This window comes from Alligator mississippiensis, chromosome 10 (assembly GCF_030867095.1).
Source record: "Alligator mississippiensis isolate rAllMis1 chromosome 10, rAllMis1, whole genome shotgun sequence".
In the NCBI taxonomy this organism is placed as follows: domain Eukaryota; kingdom Metazoa; phylum Chordata; order Crocodylia; family Alligatoridae; genus Alligator; species Alligator mississippiensis.
Genome location: NC_081833.1, coordinates 144,127 through 163,849, shown reverse-complemented (window position 1 = coordinate 163,849; position 19,723 = coordinate 144,127). Strand labels below are relative to the sequence as shown.

At 54.9% G+C, this 19,723-nt stretch overlaps 1 protein-coding gene across 1 annotated transcript; it reads left to right on the top strand.

The window, feature by feature from the left end:
* The first annotated feature begins 1,219 nt into the window (after positions 1 to 1,219).
* On the top strand, positions 1,220 to 2,282 carry LOC132243505 (pre-rRNA-processing protein TSR1 homolog). Its single transcript, XM_059713298.1, has 3 exons — positions 1,220 to 1,394; positions 1,770 to 1,844; positions 1,973 to 2,282. Exons 1-3 carry the CDS (start codon positions 1,256 to 1,258, stop codon positions 2,149 to 2,151), a joined length of 393 nt encoding a protein of 130 aa, XP_059569281.1. The 5' UTR covers positions 1,220 to 1,255; the 3' UTR covers positions 2,152 to 2,282.
* Positions 2,283 to 19,723: the final 17,441 nt, after the last annotated feature.

The window sequence follows — 19,723 nt, the reverse complement described above, 5'->3', positions numbered from 1 at the left end:
CTCAGTATATTTTCAGCTCTGCATATCTCCAGCTTGAACTATCGACATCTCTATATATCTACGTCTCTGAATATGTCCAGCTCGGAATATCTCCTGTTCTAAATCCTTCCAGCTCTCAATATCTCCAGCTCTCAATATCTTGAGCTCTGCATATCTCCAGATATCAATATCTCCAGCTTCATCTATCCGCATCTCTATATGTCTACCCCTGTGAATATCTCCATGTCTACCTATCTCCAGCTCTCCATATATCCAGCTCTGAACATCTCCAGCTGTGACTATCTCCAGTTTCATATAGCTGCATCTCTGTATATCTCCAGCTCTGAATCTCTGTGTCTCTTAATATCTCTAGGTCCAAATATCTGAAGTTCTGTATAACTGCAGGTTCCTATATCTACATTCCTATATATCTACCTCTCTCAATCTCTCGAGCTCTGAATCTCTCCAGCTGTCAGTATGTCCAGCTCTGAATATCTCCAGCTACATAAATCTATCTGTGTGTCTGTATAATCTGTATAAATATATATATAGTGTGTGTGTGTGTGTGTGTGTGTGTAGTGTGTGTGTGTACATATATATATAGAGAGAGAGTGTTTGTGTGTGTGTATGTATAGAGAGAGAGTGTGTCTTTATATAGATAGATAGATAGATAGATAGATAGATAGATAGATAGATATATTGTGTGTGTGTATATAGTGTGTGTGCGTGTATGTATTGTGTTTGTATATATATATATATATATTGTCTATCTATATCCAGCTCGGTATATCTTCAGCTGTGTTTATCTACAGCTTCACATATCTACATCTCTATGTATCTACCTCTCTGCATATCTCCATCTTTGAAGAGCTCCAGCTTCATATATCTACCTGTATATATGTGTCCAGGTCAGTTTATCTTCAGCTCTGTATAGCTCTATCTTCCTATATCTACATCTGTATGTATCTACCTCTGTGAATATCTCCAGCTCTGAATATCTCCAGGTCTAAATATTTCCGTCTATCTATATTTCCAGCTCCGAATATCTCCAGCTATTAATATCTTCACCTCGGAATATCTCCAACTCCTGTATAGAGGAGTCCTGTATCCAGGACTCTGTATAGGTCCAGCTTTGAATAACTGCAGCGCTCAATATCTCCAGCTTTATATGTCTACCTGTCTATATATTTCCACCCCAGCTCTAAATATATGTAACTCTCTCTATTTCCAGCTCCATGTATGTGCAGATTGTCTAACACCTCTGCCTGGGGCAGGGATGCACGACCTCCTGGCCACAGGCTCTTTGCTGGCGGTGGACCCAGACAGGCTCATCATCAAGAGGCTGGTGCTTAGCGGTCACCCCTTCAAAATTTTCAGCAAGACGGCAGTCGTGCGGTACGTGTTCTTTACCAGAGGTACGGTTCTCACAGGTGGGGCAGGGCAGTCCGTGCGTCCGGGAGCCCTGCAGCTTCCACAGGGAAGTCCAGTTCATGATTGCAGACAGCTGGGCCTCTGAAACCCTGTGCTGCAGGGCTAGAGGTCGGGGTGGTCTGTCCCGCTCATGTTGGCATGTCCCAGGCAGTCCCGTAGTCTCCCCCCACTGCCTGCTGGCAGGCTTTTGCACTTCAAACATGCCCATCCCTGCTGCAGCCATGGTCAGTGTGCAGCGGGAAGCCTGGCGTGCACTCTGTACCCATAGCTGCTGTAGGGCGACAGCTCGAGCTAGCCAGATGGGCAGCATATACCCGCGGCCTGGCCTGTCTCGCATGCATCTTGTCTTCAATCTACAGAGGATGTGCTGTGGTTTAAGCCCGTTGAGCTGAGAACAAAATGGGGCCGCAGGGGACACATCGAGGAGCCACTAGGTAAGGGAAGCTTGGAGGTGGGTTGCTCTGCTTTCCTTCCATGGTGTGGGCTGGACCCGCTCACGCCCAGCAAACCCCTCCCTGACCTGGGAGAGCTGCCCACAGCCCTGCTTGCTCCCTTTGCCTAGGGACCCATGGCCACATGAAGTGCCACTTTGATGGACAGCTGAAGTCCCAGGACACGGTGCTGATGAACCTGTACAAACGCGTCTTTCCCAAGTGGACGTATGACCCGTATGTGCCAGAGCCGGTGGCGTGGGTGAGAAACGAGGAGCCTGCCCCCGTGCCAGAGGTGGACACGGAGTAGCTCTTCGGAACCCGCGTCCAGGATTCCCGAGGAGTCTCCTGGGTGCAGGCGTGTGTTAGCGTAGTGCCTTCCCACGCTGCTGCAGCCTCCGTTGTATCTATTTCAGTGGCAAATATACGGTGCAGCCTACAGAGGTCCTAGTGCTTGGCTTATTTTTGGGAGGTGGCTGTTGTGTTCTCAGGTGTGGCAGCTTCTGGACTTTGCAGGCTGTGCTTGCTCTCTCCTTGGGAAGTTGGAAACCCCACAGATTGCACCAGGACACCTGTGCGTCCTCCTGTTTTCTTGGTATGTTAGGAAGGAGCCCCAGCTGGCTCTATCCTGCCGGAGCCCAGGCTCTCATTGTAGGGGAGCTGGCTGGTCTCCAAGCTCTGTGGGCATGGGCTGTGCACGGGCCTGGCTGCCAGAGCTCTCTGGCTCCGTCCCCGGCTTTGGCCTACTTTGGACGGACAGGGCAGAGCAGGGCTGCGGCATTACAGGTTGTGCACGCCCTGCAGGGAAGAGCTCCCCCTGCTTCCTCAAAAGCCAGGCCCTTTTGTGCTGAGTGGCCTCTGGTTTACGAGTAGCTGGAGCTTCCCTGGTACAAAGAGCAACAGCGCAGAAATGCCCGGGCCCTGTGTCCCCTCCCTGGGGTAGGTGGCTCCACAGGCCGCTCGTTTCCTGCAGCTTCTTTGCCCCAAGCTCCGATGAGCCAGGCCAGGGAGCCCAGGTCCACATTCCCTCCACGCAGCACGATGCAGATGTCCCTCATCTCCGGTGCATCTGCTGGGATGCCGGGGAGAGCACAGCTGCCACCCCTACCCCGGCCGGCCGTGGGCTCAGTCAGCAGCTTCATCCCCTCCCGCACCAGCTGTGGCGCCTCCTGCAGGGCAGACAGACAAATGACTGATTACCCCGACAGCCGGTGCCCACTCCCCACTTTGAGTTAGGGGTTCAGTGTCGGGGTTGGCTCTCGCTCTCCTCTGAATTGCCCCGGGCAGGCGCAAACCACCTCTGCTAACGTGAGGCTGGGGGCACCAGGCAAGATCCTTCCACGCTGCTCGCAGGGCACCGAGATGGTCAGCGTGTCATCCGCGAGCTCCCTGCTGGCGTGGGCTCCAATGCGGGTTTGGATGCCGCCTGCGACGGTGGTTGGGGGTTTGTTCCCTGCTCAGCTTTGACCGGCAGCAGACGTCTGCGTTGCAGTGCTCGGCAGCAAACGCTCGCACGCCTGGTCTCAAAGCCTGCGCTCTGGAGAAGCCAGGAGTGCCCGTCTGTGCTTCAGCCCCCGTGTTTTCCAGTGGCGCCCCTCACTCGCGGCCCACAGCCCCCCCCGTCTCACCGGTGTCCCTCGCTCCCAACCCTCGGGACCTCATTTTTTCAGTGGTGCCCCTCAGTCCTGCCTCAGCCCGCACTGCTCCAGTCCTGCCCTCCTCGCACAAACCCCCCACTTCTGTCGATGCCCCCCGTCCCGTCCCGTCCCAACCCTCAGCTCCTTGTGCCCCGCGGCCTGCCTGCTCTCCCCCAAAAGAGCCCTCAGGCCTCTTTCAGCTCGGCTCCCCTCACAACGGCCCTGGCCCCGCAGCCCTCGGCTCCATCGCGGGCCGCGCGGCTCCGGGACAGGCGTGCCCCTCGCACGAGTCTCGGGGACGGCAGCCCCTCAGCGACGCGCGGCTGGAGGCTGGAGATGTTCCCTGCCCCCTTGCTGGCAGAGGGGAGACAAAAGCCCGGGGCCTGGCAACTTGCCCCATTTCTAACCAACAAAAATCCCCACAAAAAAGTCTGTCCTCAGTGGGAAGATGGTGTGACGCTTCGGGGACTGGGGCTGCGGCGAGGGTTTTGTGAGGACCGCTGTGGTGATTTGTTTGTGGTGATTTGTCAACTTTTGGGGGGACGTATGATATTTCTGTGAGAAACTGGATTATGGCTCCCCCCGCCCCTTGTGCAAGTCTGTGGAGATATGGCGACACTTATGTGGAAAATGGTGTGGTGAGACACAAAGCGTGTGGTGAGGTGGCGACTTCTTTCCACGCGCAGCACCGTGCGCTGGTCGGGAGTGTTTTCGCGGCCGGGTGTGCGAGGCGGGGACTCAGTCATGTTGAGCGGATTTTTTTCTGTGGAAAGTGGAGCCGTTGTGGGCTCCTGAAGGAAGTGGGTGTGGAAATGTGTGAGGGTCGGGTGCTGGGTGTGGTGTGCCCGGCCCTGGCCGGAGCGGGGGGAGGCGGTGTGGAGGAAGGAGTGTGGCACTGCGGGGAGAGCGGGCGCTGGTAACATGGCGCCGCGGGGGGGGGGGGGGGCTCAGGCTGCGTTTCCCGCCCGCGCACCCTCGGCGCTGAGGAGAAGGGGCGGGGCGGGGCCAGGCCGGGCGGTTGGCGGGAACGTGACTAGATCCCAGCGCCTCGGGGACAGCCCGGTCCTTTCCTCAGCCCGCTCCCGCGTCATTCCCGGGGTGGGCTGAAGGGCAGGGGTCTCGCGCGCGGTCATCTAGTCCACGCCCTGCTGTCTCCACACGACCCATCCCGCCCGCACGAGGGCTCGTCTCGCCTGCTCCTCCCGCCCGCCCTGTTGCAGGGACAAGGCCCCGCGCGGGTGTCGCCCTGCCCCCACGCCCGAGGGGCCCGGCACGAGGCCTGTCCCCGCCGAACGGCGCACGTGGCGGCGCGCTGGGAGGCTTGAGCCGGATGGCGCCCGCCGATTGGCGGAGGCGTTTCCCTCCCCGCCAATCAGGAGACGGCAGGAGGAAGGCTTGCGCGCCCTGCCTTAGAGACAAGGTGGCAAAGTGGCGCTGAGGGGGGAAGTGACCCCCCCGAGCTTTCCTATTGGTCCGCCATCGGGGGCGGGGCCTCCAGCAGCGATAAAAGGCCGCGTGCCGGGCGCGCGGACGACGGCGGCGGGCAGAGAAGAGCTGGCAGAGCTGGCCAGCGGGGGGGAGCGGTAACCCCAGAAGCGCCCTGAAGAGGCGGGAGCGGCGGGTCCCTGCCGCGGCAGGGGAGCGGGGCTGAGAAGAGCTGGCAGAGCTGGCCAGCGGGGGGGAGCGGTAACCCCGGAAGCGCCCTGAAGAGGCAGCGGCGCCTGCCCCGCCGCGGCAGGAGGAGAAGGGCGGAGAAGAGCTGGTAGAGCTGGCCAGCGGGGGGGAGCGGTAACCCCAGAAGAGCCCTGAAGAGGCGGCGCCCCGGGGAGGTGAGGCCCAGCCGTAGAGCTCCTTGCACCCTGTGTGCCGGAGCGTCGGGGGGACGTGGGGGGGGCTGCAGTTGGGGACCTACGGCCCCTCTGCAGGCCCGGGGGTGTGTCAGGCTGTGGGGAGCGACGTCCCGAGCCACGTGGGTGCTGCGCGGCTCGTAGTCCTTGTCAAGCACCGGTGACCCGCGGGGTGGGCAGCGCCTGGGCTTGCAGGTTTCCGTTCCTTCCCTTAAGACGCCATTTGGGGGGCAGTGGGCGAGGTCCCCGGCCTCGGCCGCAGCTTTCCCTTAAGGCTGTCATTCGGGGGGCGGAGGCTCAGGTCCGTAGCCAGCTCCGCTGCCCCCTTGAGGCATCATTTGGGGGAGCGGTGGGCAGGGGCGGTTTGTCTCTGCCCGCGGTCCTCCCTTAAGACGTCACTGGGGTCCGCAGCGGGGAGGGCCGGAGGGCCCCCGCAGTCCTCCCTGATGGTGTCATTTGCGGGGGGCAGCGGCCAGGTCCGTAGGCCCCCGCTGTCCTCCCTTAAGTTACCGTTCGGGTTGGCAGCGGGTCTGGTCTGAACCCCTGTAGTTCTCACTTAAGGCCTTTCGGGGGGGGCCGCGGGCCAGGTCCCTTGGGCTTGGCCCGCGGCCCCTCCTTAAGGCGTCACTTGGGGCTGCAGTGGGCAAAGGCCTGGAGGTCGCCGCTGTCTGCTCTCGGGGTCATCTTGCCGAGCTGCGGTGTGGTGCTGCCCTGCTCGCAAACGGGTCAAGCACTGACGGCCTTTTCACACCCCCAAGCCCGAGCTACGGTGTGGTGCTGCCTAGCTCTGTGGGCGGTCAAGCACTGGTGGTCACTTGAGGGGGCTTGTGCCCTCTCAAGGCCATCCCATGGGGAAGCACGAGCACACGGGGTGCCGCCAAGGACAACCAGCAGAGAAGACAACACAAAAGCAGGTGTGAGCTGGCCTGCTATTTAATGGACAAATAAAATTGATCTGCCAGGCACCTTCTTGGTGCCTGGTGCCTTTCACCTCCAAGTTCCTGCTCCCCCTCTGCGCTGTTTCTCTTCTCTCCTGTCCTGTTCTTTCACGTCCAAGTTTCCCCGCCCGCTGCCCCCTTTCATTTCTGCAGTGGTTCCCTTGCAACCACTGCGTGCTGAGGGCCTCCGGGCTGGCCACCCAGGATGCTGAATCCCTTGCTGAAAGGGATTGGTGGCAGATGTCGCTTGACTTGGCTCTCCGGGAGTCGAGTGTTGGAGACTGGCCTGGCCACCTGAGGCTGCAGCCCCGAATCCTGCAAAGCAGGTCCCCTTTGGGGGTCTGCACGTCATCCCCAGAAGGACAAGCAGACAAGATGGCAGATGGGTCGGAGCGAGCTGACCGGGAAGGCGGAAAACGAGGCCAGCCTAACAGGAGGCACAGGTAAGAGAATTTTGACACAGAAAGTGTCTGCTCCTTGGGCTCCACCACTGAGTGGTACACCCCGGGGATTCATGAGCCTCGGGGGCTTGGGATGGTGGGATTTCCTGTGTCCCTGGTCTGGGAGGGGGGGTCCAGGTTTCCTGGCTTTATTACTGCTCATCTGAGGCTACGCTGTGAGGTTGGCCAGAGGCATTGCCCATGGGTTACGGGGAAAGTTGCAGGTTTCCGGAGGATGGTAAGTGTATTAGAAGTTCAAGCTGCTGGATGTGTACTCTGGCTCTGTTCGCTTACAGCCGGTCTCGGTCTCTGTTCTTGCAGGCCTCGGGAGAACCAGAAGGAGAAGCAGCGGGGAAGAGGCGAGGTAGGAGAAAAGCCAGGCAGAGAAACAGGGTGAGAAGGAAAGGGACTCTGGACAGAGTGACCTCCCTGCCTTTAGGTCTCAGTCATGTCTTAGCCAAATTTTGGCTGCGTGAGCCTTTGGGCGAGCTCTCTGTAACTCAGAGATGGATCTCTGCCCTTGAAGCTGTTACACTTCTGTAGCAGTCAGGTGGAAGGTGGACAACCCTGTAAGCAAGGTGTGTGTCACCGCTACCTCGTTTGTAAATCCATGGATCTGGCTGGTGGTCTTGTGCGGAGCAGCCGCCCTGTAATCGGGGTGCAGGCCAGCTGCCAAACATGACTGCCAATGCTGCAGCCTCCTATAAGCGGGGTGAGTGCTGCCTCCTAACATGCGAGGACAGGCGATATGAACGTGTGTAGCGCTGGACATCCCGTAATTGGGAGTCCAAGTCCATTGCTATTGCTAGCCAGTTGGGAGAGGTGCCCCTGTAAGCAGGGTGGGCGTAGCCACCTACCGCTGGCTGGAGAGAGACGGAGCAGCCTGCCGCATTGTGCAGCAGGACAGCCTTGCAGACAGGAGCCGGGTCTCGTTGGTGACAGCAAACTTTTTAGACCCCGGAGCCTGATGACCTTCCCGTGGCTGGGTTGAAGCCTGTGGCCTCCTCCACCTTTCCCTGTGTCCAGGCATCTGTCCCTTGTCCTGCATCAGTGCCTGGTACTCCATGTCCGGACCCCTGGACTGCCCTGTAACGAGGGTGTGAGTCCCGCGTCTCTTGGTGGAGGACTAGGTTATGCAAAGCAGTGGACCACCCTGTAAGCAGGGTCTGGGCATCCATGTGCCTTTGGTGAGAGATCTTTCCTTTGGCTAGCCTGAGGGCCCGCCCTGTAAGCAGGGCTCTGGGCATGTCCCTTTTGAACCTTGTGGGGCAGTCTGGCTGGTCAGACGGGCCGGGCCCTGTAAGGAGGGTGCGAGTCCCGTGTCTCTTGGTGGAGGGCTAGGTTCTGCAGAGCCGTGGACCACCCTGTAAGCAGGGTCCAGGTCCCCACGTGCCTTTTGGGGACAGCTCTGTCCTTCGGCAGGCTGAGGGCCCTCCCTGTAAGGAAGGCCTCGCCTATGGGCGATCTGGCTGGCCAGGCGGGCCGTACCCTGTAAGGAGGGTGCCGGTCCCAGCCGTCTTGCCTCCTGGGAGCGGAGGAGGATTTTGCAGGGTAAGGCTCGAGGACAAGCAGTTTGCAGCACGGAGCTGCTTTCCGGCCTGGGAACACTCTTCCTTGTCAGAGTGTGGCGAGCGAGAGAGAGGAGCGCCTGGGAATGAAAGCGTTTGTTATTTTCTTTTTGTTGTTAAAATCGCTGCAGCGTACTTTATTTTCTTCCCAGTGCTGGAAAGGGGCGAGATGTGTCCACATAGCCTTATTCTTCCACCTCCTCACCTAGGGGGTTAAGCACCGGCATAGATTTCTGTGACTTCTGGCTTCGGGGAGCATTAGGCCACCCCCCCCCCCAGTGACCTCCCTGTCTCTCAGGGTACGGGTCTTGGGCCCCTCTTGGGTGGCCAGCACGGTCCTTTGCCCACTTGGTAGCTCACACGAAGACTTCCTGCCATCCGTCCTGGGGGCAGGCTCTGTATCCCGTACCCGAGCCCCTGGAGGCAAGTGCCCTGGCACTTGGGCAGCCGTCCTCCTGCGCCCCTGGCCCCGGCCTGCAGCCTGTAAGCAGGGTCCAGGTCCCCTTGATTTTCTGGGTCTTGTTCCAGTGGGTGAGGTTGGCCAGAGACGATACCCACGGGCCACAGGGAAGGTTGCGGCGCGCTGGCACCCCGAGGCATCGTGACCTCCCTGTAACTCGGGTCCAGGTCTCTGCTCCTCTGTTCTGCTGCTCCTGGCACTGTTGAGAGGGCCTCTCCCCGCGCCCTGTAAACAGGGCTGCGCCCCCCCACCCGCTCTGACCCTGGGGGAGGAGGAGGCTTTGTTTAGTCCTTTGGGCTCTGTGGCTTCAGTGACACGAGGCTGAAGTTGTGGCCCTTATGTCCTCCAGGAATGGGGCAATTTTGACCCCTGGTCAAGACCGCCTGAGGTACCTGTCAGCTGGCATTCAGGTCTTTGCAGGTTTTCTCTGGGCTTCATGCCCCAGCAGCCAGCTGTGTGCCGGGAGCGCCGCCCTGTAAGCAGGGTTTCCGGTGTTGGCGGTCACCGCTCGTGGTGCCGCCCTAGCAGTTCTGTCCAGAGCCCTGGCCCATCGCACGCAGCTTCTGGCTGGCCCGGATGTCTGCCTCCCCCATCTCCGCGGACAGAGGACAGCGGCCGCAGGTCCAGGTAAGAGAGGGAGACAAGTTGCGGCCCACAGACCCATTCTCCGAGGTGGCGAGTTAAATGCGTTCTCTGTCTCTGTTTATTACAGGCTCAAGCAGAGAAAATGGCAGACCAGCAGGAATCCACTTACAAGGAGGGAAGAAAACCATGCCAGCCCAGCAAAGGTAAGGGAGTTTTGATGTGGTGACTTTTTAAAATGTTTTTTGGTTCCATCACCAAGCTGTAGACCTTGGGATCAGTGGGCCTCAGACGGCTGGATCGCTGGCACTTCCTTCTAAGCAGGATTTGTGTCCTAGCTCCTGACGTGGTCATGTGTGGATAAGTTTTCGGTGGAGTAGCGAGGATCCCGTAAACCAGAGGTATGTCCTCTCCCCCTTCCCTTTCCAAGACGGGGAGCTCTTTAGGACAGCGGACGTTGTGAGCGTGCTGTCACTCGGGTTCAAGTCTGTTCCAGCTGCAGGTGAGCAGATGCTTCCTCGCCCGCTCGCTGCTGTTATCTGGGCTTGCGTTACATCGCCCAGCTGAGCACGGAGCTTTGGAACCTTTATTGGGTCCTTTGAGGGCTCTGACTTCTCTGTCAGGAAAGCTGTAGTTTGTGCCCGTTGCCCTCCAGGTGTGCGGCTGCTTGCTTTCTTGAACTGCACCACCTGAGCAACCGTTGTTCGGTTGACTTTGTGCCACAGAAGCCAGCGATTGGGGTGGGGGGGGCGCCGTCCTGTCAGTAGGATTCCAGGTGCCTTGTGCTGCTGTCTTGTGCCATGGCACAAGTTGGGTCTGTAGGCTCGTGGCCCATGGCTTTCCATTTCCTACTGACCCAGTGTTTGGAAGCTGAACAAAGAGATTTCTGCTTCTCTCTCTGTCAAACAGAAGATGGATCAACGGGGGTTACAGGGAAGGACCAAACAGGGAGACGTTACATCTTCCTGTCCCAGTCTCTCGCTCCATGCCTTACGCCCGGGCTGTGTCTCCCTGAATTGTTGTGGGAGCTGGGTGCTTAGATTTGTCTTCTTTGTTTTTGCAGGTGTCGGAAGGAGAAGCCGCAGGCAAGCCGTGACGGGCAAAAAGCCAGCAAAACGGGGTGCGAAGGGAAGGGACTCTGGACAGAATGATCTCCCTGCCTTCAGGTCTCAGTCATGTATTAGCCACTTTTTGCATGTGTGAGCCTTTGGGCGAGCTCTCTGTAACTCAGAAATGGGTCTCAGCCCTTGAAGCCGTTGCACTTCTGCAGCAGTCGGGTGGAAGGTGGACAACCCTGTAAGCAAGGCGTGTGTCACCGCCGCCTCTTCTCAAGGCCGTGGATCTGGTTGGTGGTCTTGCGCATCGCAGCCGCCCTGTAATCAGGGTCCGGGCCAGCTGGCTGCCAATGGTGCAGCCTCCTGTACGCGGGGTGCGTGCTGCCTCCTAACACGTGAGAACAACAGGCAATTTGACCATGTGTAGCGCTGGACTTCCCGTAATTGGGAGTCCAAGTCCCCTGCCATAGCCAGCCAGCCGGAGAGGTGCCCCTGTAAGCAGGGTGGGCATAGCCGCCTTCCGCTGGGCTGAGAGACGCGGCGCAGTCTGCCGCGTTGTGCAGCAGGAGGGCCTTGCAGACAGGAGCCGGGTCTCGTGGAGTGACAGCAAACTCTTCGCATCCCAGAGCCTGATGACCTTCCCGTGGCTGGGTTGAAACCTGTGGTCTCCTCACCGTTCTCTGAGTCCAGGCATCTGTCCTTCATCCTGCATCTGTGCCTGGTACTCCACATCCAGACCCCTGGGCCACCCTGTAACGAGGGGGCGAGTCCCAGGCATCCTGTAGGACGGCCAGGGTCTGCAGAGCTGTGGACCACCCTGTAAGCAGGGTCCCGGTCTCAGTGTGCTTTTGGGAACAGCTCTGTCCTTTGGCTGGCTGTTGGCCCGCCCTGTAGGCAGGGCTCTGGGCATGTCCCTTTTGAACCTTGTGGGGCAGTCTGGCTGGCCAGACGGGCCGGGCCCTGTAAGGAGGGTGCGAGTCCCGTGTCTCTTGGTGGAGGGCTAGGTTCTGCAGAGCCGTGGACCACCCTGTAAGCAGGGTCCAGGTCTCCACGTGCCTTTTGGGGACAGCTCTGTCCTTCGGCAGGCTGAGGGCCCTCCCTGTAAGGAAGGCCTCGCCTATGGGCGATCTGGCTGGCCAGGCGGGCCGTACCCTGTAAGGAGGGTGCCGGTCCCAGCCGTCTTGCCTCCTGGGAGCGGAGGAGGATTTTGCAGGGTAAGGCTCGAGGACAAGCAGTTTGCAGCACGGAGCTGCTTTCCGGCCTGGGAACACTCTTCCTTGTCAGAGTGTGGCGAGCGAGAGAGAGGAGCGCCTGGGAATGAAAGCGTTTGTTATTTTCTTTTTGTTGTTAAAATCGCTGCAGCGTACTTTATTTTCTTCCCAGTGCTGGAAAGGGGCGAGATGTGTCCACATAGCCTTATTCTTCCACCTCCTCACCTAGGGGGTTAAGCACCGGCATAGATTTCTGTGACTTCTGGCTTCGGGGAGCATTAGGCCACCCCCCCCCCAGTGACCTCCCTGTCTCTCAGGGTACGGGTCTTGGGCCCCTCTTGGGTGGCCAGCACGGTCCTTTGCCCACTTGGTAGCTCACACGAAGACTTCCTGCCATCCGTCCTGGGGGCAGGCTCTGTATCCCGTACCCGAGCCCCTGGAGGCAAGTGCCCTGGCACTTGGGCAGCCGTCCTCCTGCGCCCCTGGCCCCGGCCTGCAGCCTGTAAGCAGGGTCCAGGTCCCCTTGATTTTCTGGGTCTTGTTCCAGTGGGTGAGGTTGGCCAGAGACGATACCCACGGGCCACAGGGAAGGTTGCGGCGCACTGGCACCCCGAGGCATCGTGACCTCCCTGTAACTCGGGTCCAGGTCTCTGCTCCTCTGTTCTGCTGCTCCTGGCACTGTTGAGAGGGCCTCTCCCCGCGCCCTGTAAACTGGGCTGCGCCCCCCCACCCGCTCTGACCCTGGGGGAGGAGGAGGCTTTGTTTAGTCCTTTGGGCTCTGTGGCTTCAGTGACACGAGGCTGAAGTTGTGGCCCTTATGTCCTCCAGGAATGGGGCAATTTTGACCCCTGGTCAAGACCGCCTGAGGTACCTGTCAGCTGGCATTCAGGTCTTTGCAGGTTTTCTCTGGGCTTCATGCCCCAGCAGCCAGCTGTGTGCCGGGAGCGCCGCCCTGTAAGCAGGGTTTCCGGTGTTGGCGGTCACCGCTCGTGGTGCCGCCCTAGCAGTTCTGTCCAGAGCCCTGGCCCATCGCACGCAGCTTCTGGCTGGCCCGGATGTCTGCCTCCCCCATCTCCGCGGACAGAGGACAGCGGCCGCAGGTCCAGGTAAGGGTAAAAGAGGGGGAGAAGTTGGGTTCTGCAGACGCATCTTCCACCGTGCTGACTTACATCCCATTTCGCTCCTTCTTTCTGCCCCCATAAGGGGAAGCAGGGAAGACGGCAAACTAATAGGAGTTAACTGATAACCGGGGCAGCAAACCATGCCAGGCAACCCGGAGGCAAAAGTAAGAGAGTTTCTGTAAAGACGGGGGGTATTTGTCATTTACTTAACAGGAAGTATGTCGCATCCCCCTTGGTTTTAAACGACATCAAGCTCGAGTGTACAATGGGCACTGAGAGCTACAGTCTTTTACAGGGGTGTGCAATTCATTGCTAGCTGACCCCACTTCTGTTTTGTGTACTCTTGCAGGTCCCCGAAGGGCAGCTGGAGAAGAAGGAACGGAACCAGCAGAAGCAAGCTCGGGAACAAGAAGTGTGGGTCGGGGTGGGCAGGAGGAAGGGGAATGTTTAATGTCTGCTCAGAGAAGGACAGATGGAGGCTGTTGAGTGCATCTACACTTTCACACACCCAGGAGGAGCAAGCAGCCACACGCTTCAAGTTGCACCGTGCATTCAGTCTTGGGTTGGCCCCGATTGTGTGCAGGGAGGTTGAGGCTTTGTGCTAGTCGGGCATATCGATATGCAGCAGTCAAGGGTTTTGCAGGTTGTGTGCAAGGAGGCTGAGGCGTTGTGCTAGTTGTGTGTATTGATATGCAGCTGTCACGGGTTTCGCAGGCGGTTTGGCTTTGCCAGTGAAGCGGTGGATCAGAATAGGTGTGACTGAAGGCAGCGTGTAGGGCGTTCTTGGTTGGGTTGTTGAGCGGTTCTCGGTGTTAGTGTAGGAACACAGGTTTGTGCTCGGTTCTGTTTGTGGCTTGGCTGTAGCTTGCTTAGGCTGTAGCTTGCAGGGCCAATCTGAGGCTGTTTATGGTGCAATTTGTTTGCGTCTGTAAATTAAGGCTCTGCGGGTGTCTGACAGTGTTAATCTCCAGCTCCACGGGGACAAAGATTTTGTCCTCTGTCCAAATGATCCTCAAGGTAGTTGGCATGGTCCATGTCAAACCAGTAGGAAGCAAGTGGGCCTAAGATGTGCACAGTCAACAATAAATGGTCTAAAAACTGTCTACCTTGTGGCTGGTGCTCTTCTACACGGAGAAGATTTGGTCCTTTTCCTTTCCTACTGAGATCTGGCTGAAGGAATAAACTTTTTCGTTCTGTCTGCCGATCTGATGTGTGTTCTTACTCGCTCAATGCAAATATTTCCTGTCGGATGTACAAATGGTAAAAGACTCTAACGTGGTTCCCAGTCATCGCTTTACAATTGTCAATGCGCTGTGGGAAAATCAGTCTCGATTTATTTGAAGGACTAAAAAATGAGGCACAGTAACTGTGCGGTGCTTGGGTATAATCTGTTGAAGTTCAACTGCCCCTTTTCTCAAAAGAAAAACGTGGTCCCAATAAAAATAAAATGCTCAGGAAACTTGTGAGCTTGTTCGTGTGTTTCCAGCTGAGGTATTTCAGACCTTCTTCTCTGTGCCTTTAGTACAAGTCTTGCTATTTCTGATGGCGTGGTGTGGGTGCTTTTTCTCTAGCGGGCTGGGTCACGGCAGCGGGACGAGGCACTTGTTGCCTTGCAAGAAGGAGACCGAGTGTGTGGATCCCCTGGCGTCTCTGGGTTTTCGTGAGTTAAGTCCAGCTACCGTCCCCCGTGGCTGTTTAACGTGATGGCCGTAAGCTTTCAGCCATCTCTACCTAAGTCATCCCTGAGGGGCTGCTGAGTTTGGGGGGAGCCAAACCTGTCTCTAGTGGGTTATGGAATAGAGGAAATCCCACACAAGTTACTGATTCGTTTTGATGCACTGGCTGGGGGAGTAGTTAGCTGATTGCACGATTTCACAATGATTACACACTTAATTCATACAACACAATTTTATTTTAAAACTCTTTGCTACGTATATAAGACTGCTTAGCTTTAAGAAACACCACAAACATTAAAAACGCAATAATTACATAGATCAGAAACAATGCTCCGAATGCACTTCCTTCCCAAACAATACTATAAGAATTAGTGTTACAAAAACAACTACAACTAAAAGTTAAATTTGAATCAATACTATTATTTTTCATAATATGCTCACAATCCTAGAATTCCGAGAAGCCGAATACCAAAATATGGTTTCATTCCTCAGTAGTACGATTTAATGGGTTGGCCTCAGTAGTACGGTTCAATGAAACGGGCTCGCCTCAGCAATACAGTTCAGTAGGCTGGCCTCAGCAGCGATAGGACTAAGTCCCCTGCCTTCAGTCCCTTTCAGGTGCTCCGCGGCTTCAGCGTGAACTAAGAGATTCGTGTTCACGGAGAGGGTAGTTCAGGTGATCGGTCTGACCCGGGCTGTACTTGCCATTTTTCCTTCGTCGTTCCGCAAGTATAGTCACCTCCAAATTGGGACAGTAAGTTACAGTTTTTACTGAGTGAGCTGCCCTCAGCGGGCTCCTCCTACTCAATCTGTCATTACCCCCAAATTTGGGCTCGGATCTTACTCAACAGATTCTTTTACCTTTGTTGAGCGTTTTAAATTACCTTTGGGAAACTTCCATATCACTGCAAATGCCCTTTTCTTACCAACCTGGTCAAAAGGCCCCAGGGTTTGATCTCTTGGAATTCAGGATATTTGCTCTCTTTGTAAAAGATTTCTAAAGATGAAATTTAAATTAAGACTTGAAGCGAAGTCAGGACCTTTTGCACGTAGTCCCAAAAACAATGAACTAGATAAGGAGATAAATCTTACCTTCTTCCTGAAACTGGCTAATGGGCAACCTTTACAAACATTCAAACTGTTTCATTCAATATGACAAAACCTATTTCATGTAAGTTTTAAAATCCCTTTTTAGTTGAAAAAATAAATTATATTTTTAAGTGTATTACTTTAAGTAGTATTAGGGAAATGTTAAGTCAGCGACAGTCAGCACGTGTCCCAGGCCCTTGGGCTGGAGGGAGGGAGGGCATGGCTATCTTTTAACCATTGAACCAACCAAGCACTTGACTAAGTAGGGGGACAGGCACGGCTCCCCTCGGCCTGTGCCGGGCTCGGGCCGCCGCGCCCCGGAGCGCTCTGCCCGCGGCCCTGGGCTCCGCGCCGTGCGACAGGAAACGTCCGCGAGCGGGCGGGCGGGCGGGAGCGGCAGCGGCAGTGTCCTTCGTGGTGCGGGCGGTGCGTGGAGAGGGGTCCGGTAGCGCGGTGCGTGTCCATGTGCGTGCGCCGTGCGGGGAGAGCACAGGCCATAAGAAACCCTGCTACTGTCTGTCTCTCTCTGAAATAAGGGCCGTCGCTTTCGGTGCCCGGCATCGCTGCGGCCGGGGCTCCCTCTGCGCGGGAAGAGGTGCAGGTAACGGAGACGGGAGCGGCCTGCCGCGCACCCCGAGAGCGCGGGGAATCGCCTCCGCGCCGCCCCCATATATCTCTCCGTATATCTCCAGCTCTGAATCTCTGTATCTCTTAATATCTCCAGGTCTAAATATCTGAAGTTCTGTATAAGTGCAGGTTCCTATATCTACATTCCTATATATCTACCTCTCTCAATATCTCGAGCTCTGAATATCTCCAGCTACATAAGTCTATCTGTGTGTCTGTGTGTATGTATAGTGTGTGTGTGTATGTATGTGTGTATATATATATATATATAAATATATAGTGTGTAGATACGTGTATATATATATAGTGTGTGCGTGTGTGTGTATAGTGTGTGTGTGTGTACATATGTATAGAGAGTGTTTGTGTGTGTGTATATATAGAGAGAGAGTGTGTCTTTAGATAGATAGATAGATAGTGTGTGTGTGTGTATATATATATATATATATATATTGTGTGTGTGTATATAGTGTGTGTGTATTGTGTTTGTATATACATGTATATTGTATATCTATATCCAGCTCGGTATATCTTCAGCTGTGTTTATCTACAGCTTCATATATCTACATCTCTATGTATCTACCTCTCTGCATATCTTCATCTTTGAAGAGCTCCAGCTTCATATATCTACCTGTATATATGTGTCCAGGTCAGTATATCTTCAGCTCTGTATATATCTAGCTTCATATATCTACATCTCTATGTATCTACCTCTCTGAATATCTCCAGCTCTGAATATTTCCATCTATCAATATTTCCACCTCTGAATATCTCCAGCTATTAATATCTTCATCTCCGAATATCTCCAACTCTGTATAGCTCCAGCTCTGAATAACTGCAGCGCTCAATATCTCCAGCTTTCTATGTCTACCTGTCTATATATTTCCACCTCTTCATATCTCCAGCTTCGTAGATCTACATCTCTATATCTGTACCTCGCTGAATATCTCCAGCTTTGAATAACTCCAGCTTCATATGTCGACATCTCTACATATGTCCAGATCTAGGTATCTCCTGATTCATATGCCTACATCTCTATATATCTCCAGCTCTGAATATCTCCAGCTTCCTATATCTACATCTCTCTATTTCTAGAGCTCTACATATCTCCAGATTCTTACCTCTACATATTTCTATATCTACCTCTCTGAATATCTCCAGCTCTGCATATCTCAAGGTCTAAATCTCTCCAGCTATCAATATCTCCAGCTCTGAATAGCTCCAGCTTTCTGTATCTACCTGTCTATATATCTCCAGCTCTGCACATCTCCAGCTTCATCGATCTACATCTCTGTATATCTACCTTCCTGAATATCTCCAGGTCTCAATATCTGGAGCTCTGCAGATCTCCAGCTCTGAAGAGATCCAGCTTTATATACAGAGACCTGTATATATCTATATGCAGCTCAGTATATCTTCAGCTCTGTATAGCTCCGGCTTCATATATCTACATCTCTACATATGTCCAGCTCTATATACCTCCAGATTCATATCTCTACATCTCTATATATCTACTGCTCTCTACATCTGAATAGCTCCATCTTCATATATGTACCTGTGTGTGTGTGTGTGTGTGTGTGTGTGTGTGTGTTAATGTGTATATATATGTATATATATGCGGCTCAGTATATCTACCTGTCAATATATCTCCAGCTTCATATATCTACATCTCTACATATGTCGAGCTCTGTATACCTCCAGATTCATATCTCTACATCTCTATATATCTACCGCTCTATATATCTGCAGCTGTGAATATCTCCAACTCTGAATAGCTCCATCTTCATATATGTACCTGTGTGTGTGTGTGTGTGTGTGTGTGTGTGTGTATATACATATATATATATATGTATATGCAGCTCAGTATATCTACCTGTCAATATATCTCCAGATTCATATATCTCCACCTGTGAATAGCTCCAGCTCTGAATAGGTCCCGCATTATATAGCTACCTGTCTGTATATCTCCAGCTCTGCTTATCTCAGATTTATCTCTCTACATATGGTAGTTTAGGCCAAGGGATGTTATTGTCATGGGTGACCGAAAGTACCCAGCCATGTGCTGGGTGGTCTGACCGCTCGCGTTGGTTCCTGGCTGTATTAGAGGACCTTCACCTTATCGAGGAAGTGCACAGCCTCACTAGGGGTAACGCCTTGCTGGACCTGGTCCTGGCCATTAGGGATGACCTGGTGAGGGGATTGCAGGTCCTTGACCCCCTGGGCAATAGTGATCCTCACCTGCTGGATTTCACTATCCAATGCTGGGTGTCAAGGGCTTACACCAAGGCTAAAGCCCTTGACTTCAGAAGTGCCAACATCAGTGAGCTTAGGAGACAAGCCGGGGAGGCACTGAGGGCCCAGAAGGGAGAGGAGATGGAAGTCCATGAGGGATGGTTGTGACTTTAGGGGGGCGATCCTCCAGGCCCAAAGGTTAACAGTCCCTGAGAGAAGCAAGTGGGGTAAGAGTGCTCAGAAACCCCCTTGGCTCAGCAAGGGCACTCAGCAATGCCTGAGGACTAAAAGTGGGGCGTACAACCAGTGGAAGGGAGGAGCTGTCACCAAGGAGGAGTACTCCTCTTCCCGGGAGTGTAGGAGGGCTATGAGGAAGGTAGAGATGGAGCTCAGGCTAGCGTCCAGGATTACGGACAACAACAAGTCCTTTTTCAAGTCCATTGGGAGCAAGAAGAGGGCACCAGGCAATGTCGGGCCACTGCAAGAGGCAAACGGTCATCTGGTGGCTACAGCAGACAAGAAAGCTGATATTTGTAACCATGTCTTTGCCTCTGTTTTCTTGAACAGGGACCGGGATATCCCACCTACCAGAGGTCGGGACAATCTCGGGGCTAGCTCTGTTAGGCCTTCAGTGAGCGGAGAGGTAGTTAGGGATCTTCTGGAAGGGCTAGACATATTTAAATCTGCAGGTCCGGATGCCCTCCACCCAAGGGTGTTGAGGGAGCTGGCAGGGGTCATCGCGGAGCCCTTGGCCCGGCTGTCTGAGCATTCGTGGTCATCTGGCCGGGCGCCGTGGGATTGGAAACTGGCTAACGTTTCCCCAATTTTCAAGGAAGGGAGGAAGGAGGACCCAAGTAAGTATAGGCCTGCAAGCCTCACCTCGTTGCTCAGGAAGATCTTGGAGAGAATCATCCAGGAGCACATCAGTGGGGGGCCTGCAGGGGAGATCACGCTCAGGAGCAATCAGCATGGGTTCATCAAAGGCAGGTCCTGCCTGACCAACCTGATTGCCTTTTATGACCAAGTAACTAAATCCTTGGATCGTGGTGTCGCTTTGGACGTAGTCTTTCTAGACTTTAAGAAGACCTTTGACACTGTCTCTCACCCCATCCTCATCGATAAATTAAGCGACTGTGGCATTGATGCCTACACAGTTGGATGGGTAAAAAATTGGCTGATGGGGCGTACCCAGAGAGCCAGGTTGTACTCAGCCTGGCGAGATGTGAGCAGCGGGCTCCCCCAGGCCTCGGTCCTCGGGCCCACGCTCTTTGACTTCTTCATCAGCGACTTGGACGAGGGGGTGGGAAGCACGCTGTCCAGGTTTGCTGATGACACTCAGATGTGGGGCGAGGTGGACACACTTGACGGGAGAAAGAGGCCGCAACTAGATTTAGACAGACCA

Coding starts and splice junctions, on each gene's coding strand:
- LOC132243505 (XM_059713298.1), top strand. CDS start 1,256: ATGCACGACCTCCTGGCCACAGGCTCTTTGCTGGCGGTGGACCCAGAC. Junction 1,395..1,769: donor GTACGTGTTCTTTACCAGAG/GTACGGTTCTCA, acceptor TTCAATCTACAG/AGGATGTGCTGTGGTTTAAG. Junction 1,845..1,972: donor ACACATCGAGGAGCCACTAG/GTAAGGGAAGCT, acceptor CCCTTTGCCTAG/GGACCCATGGCCACATGAAG.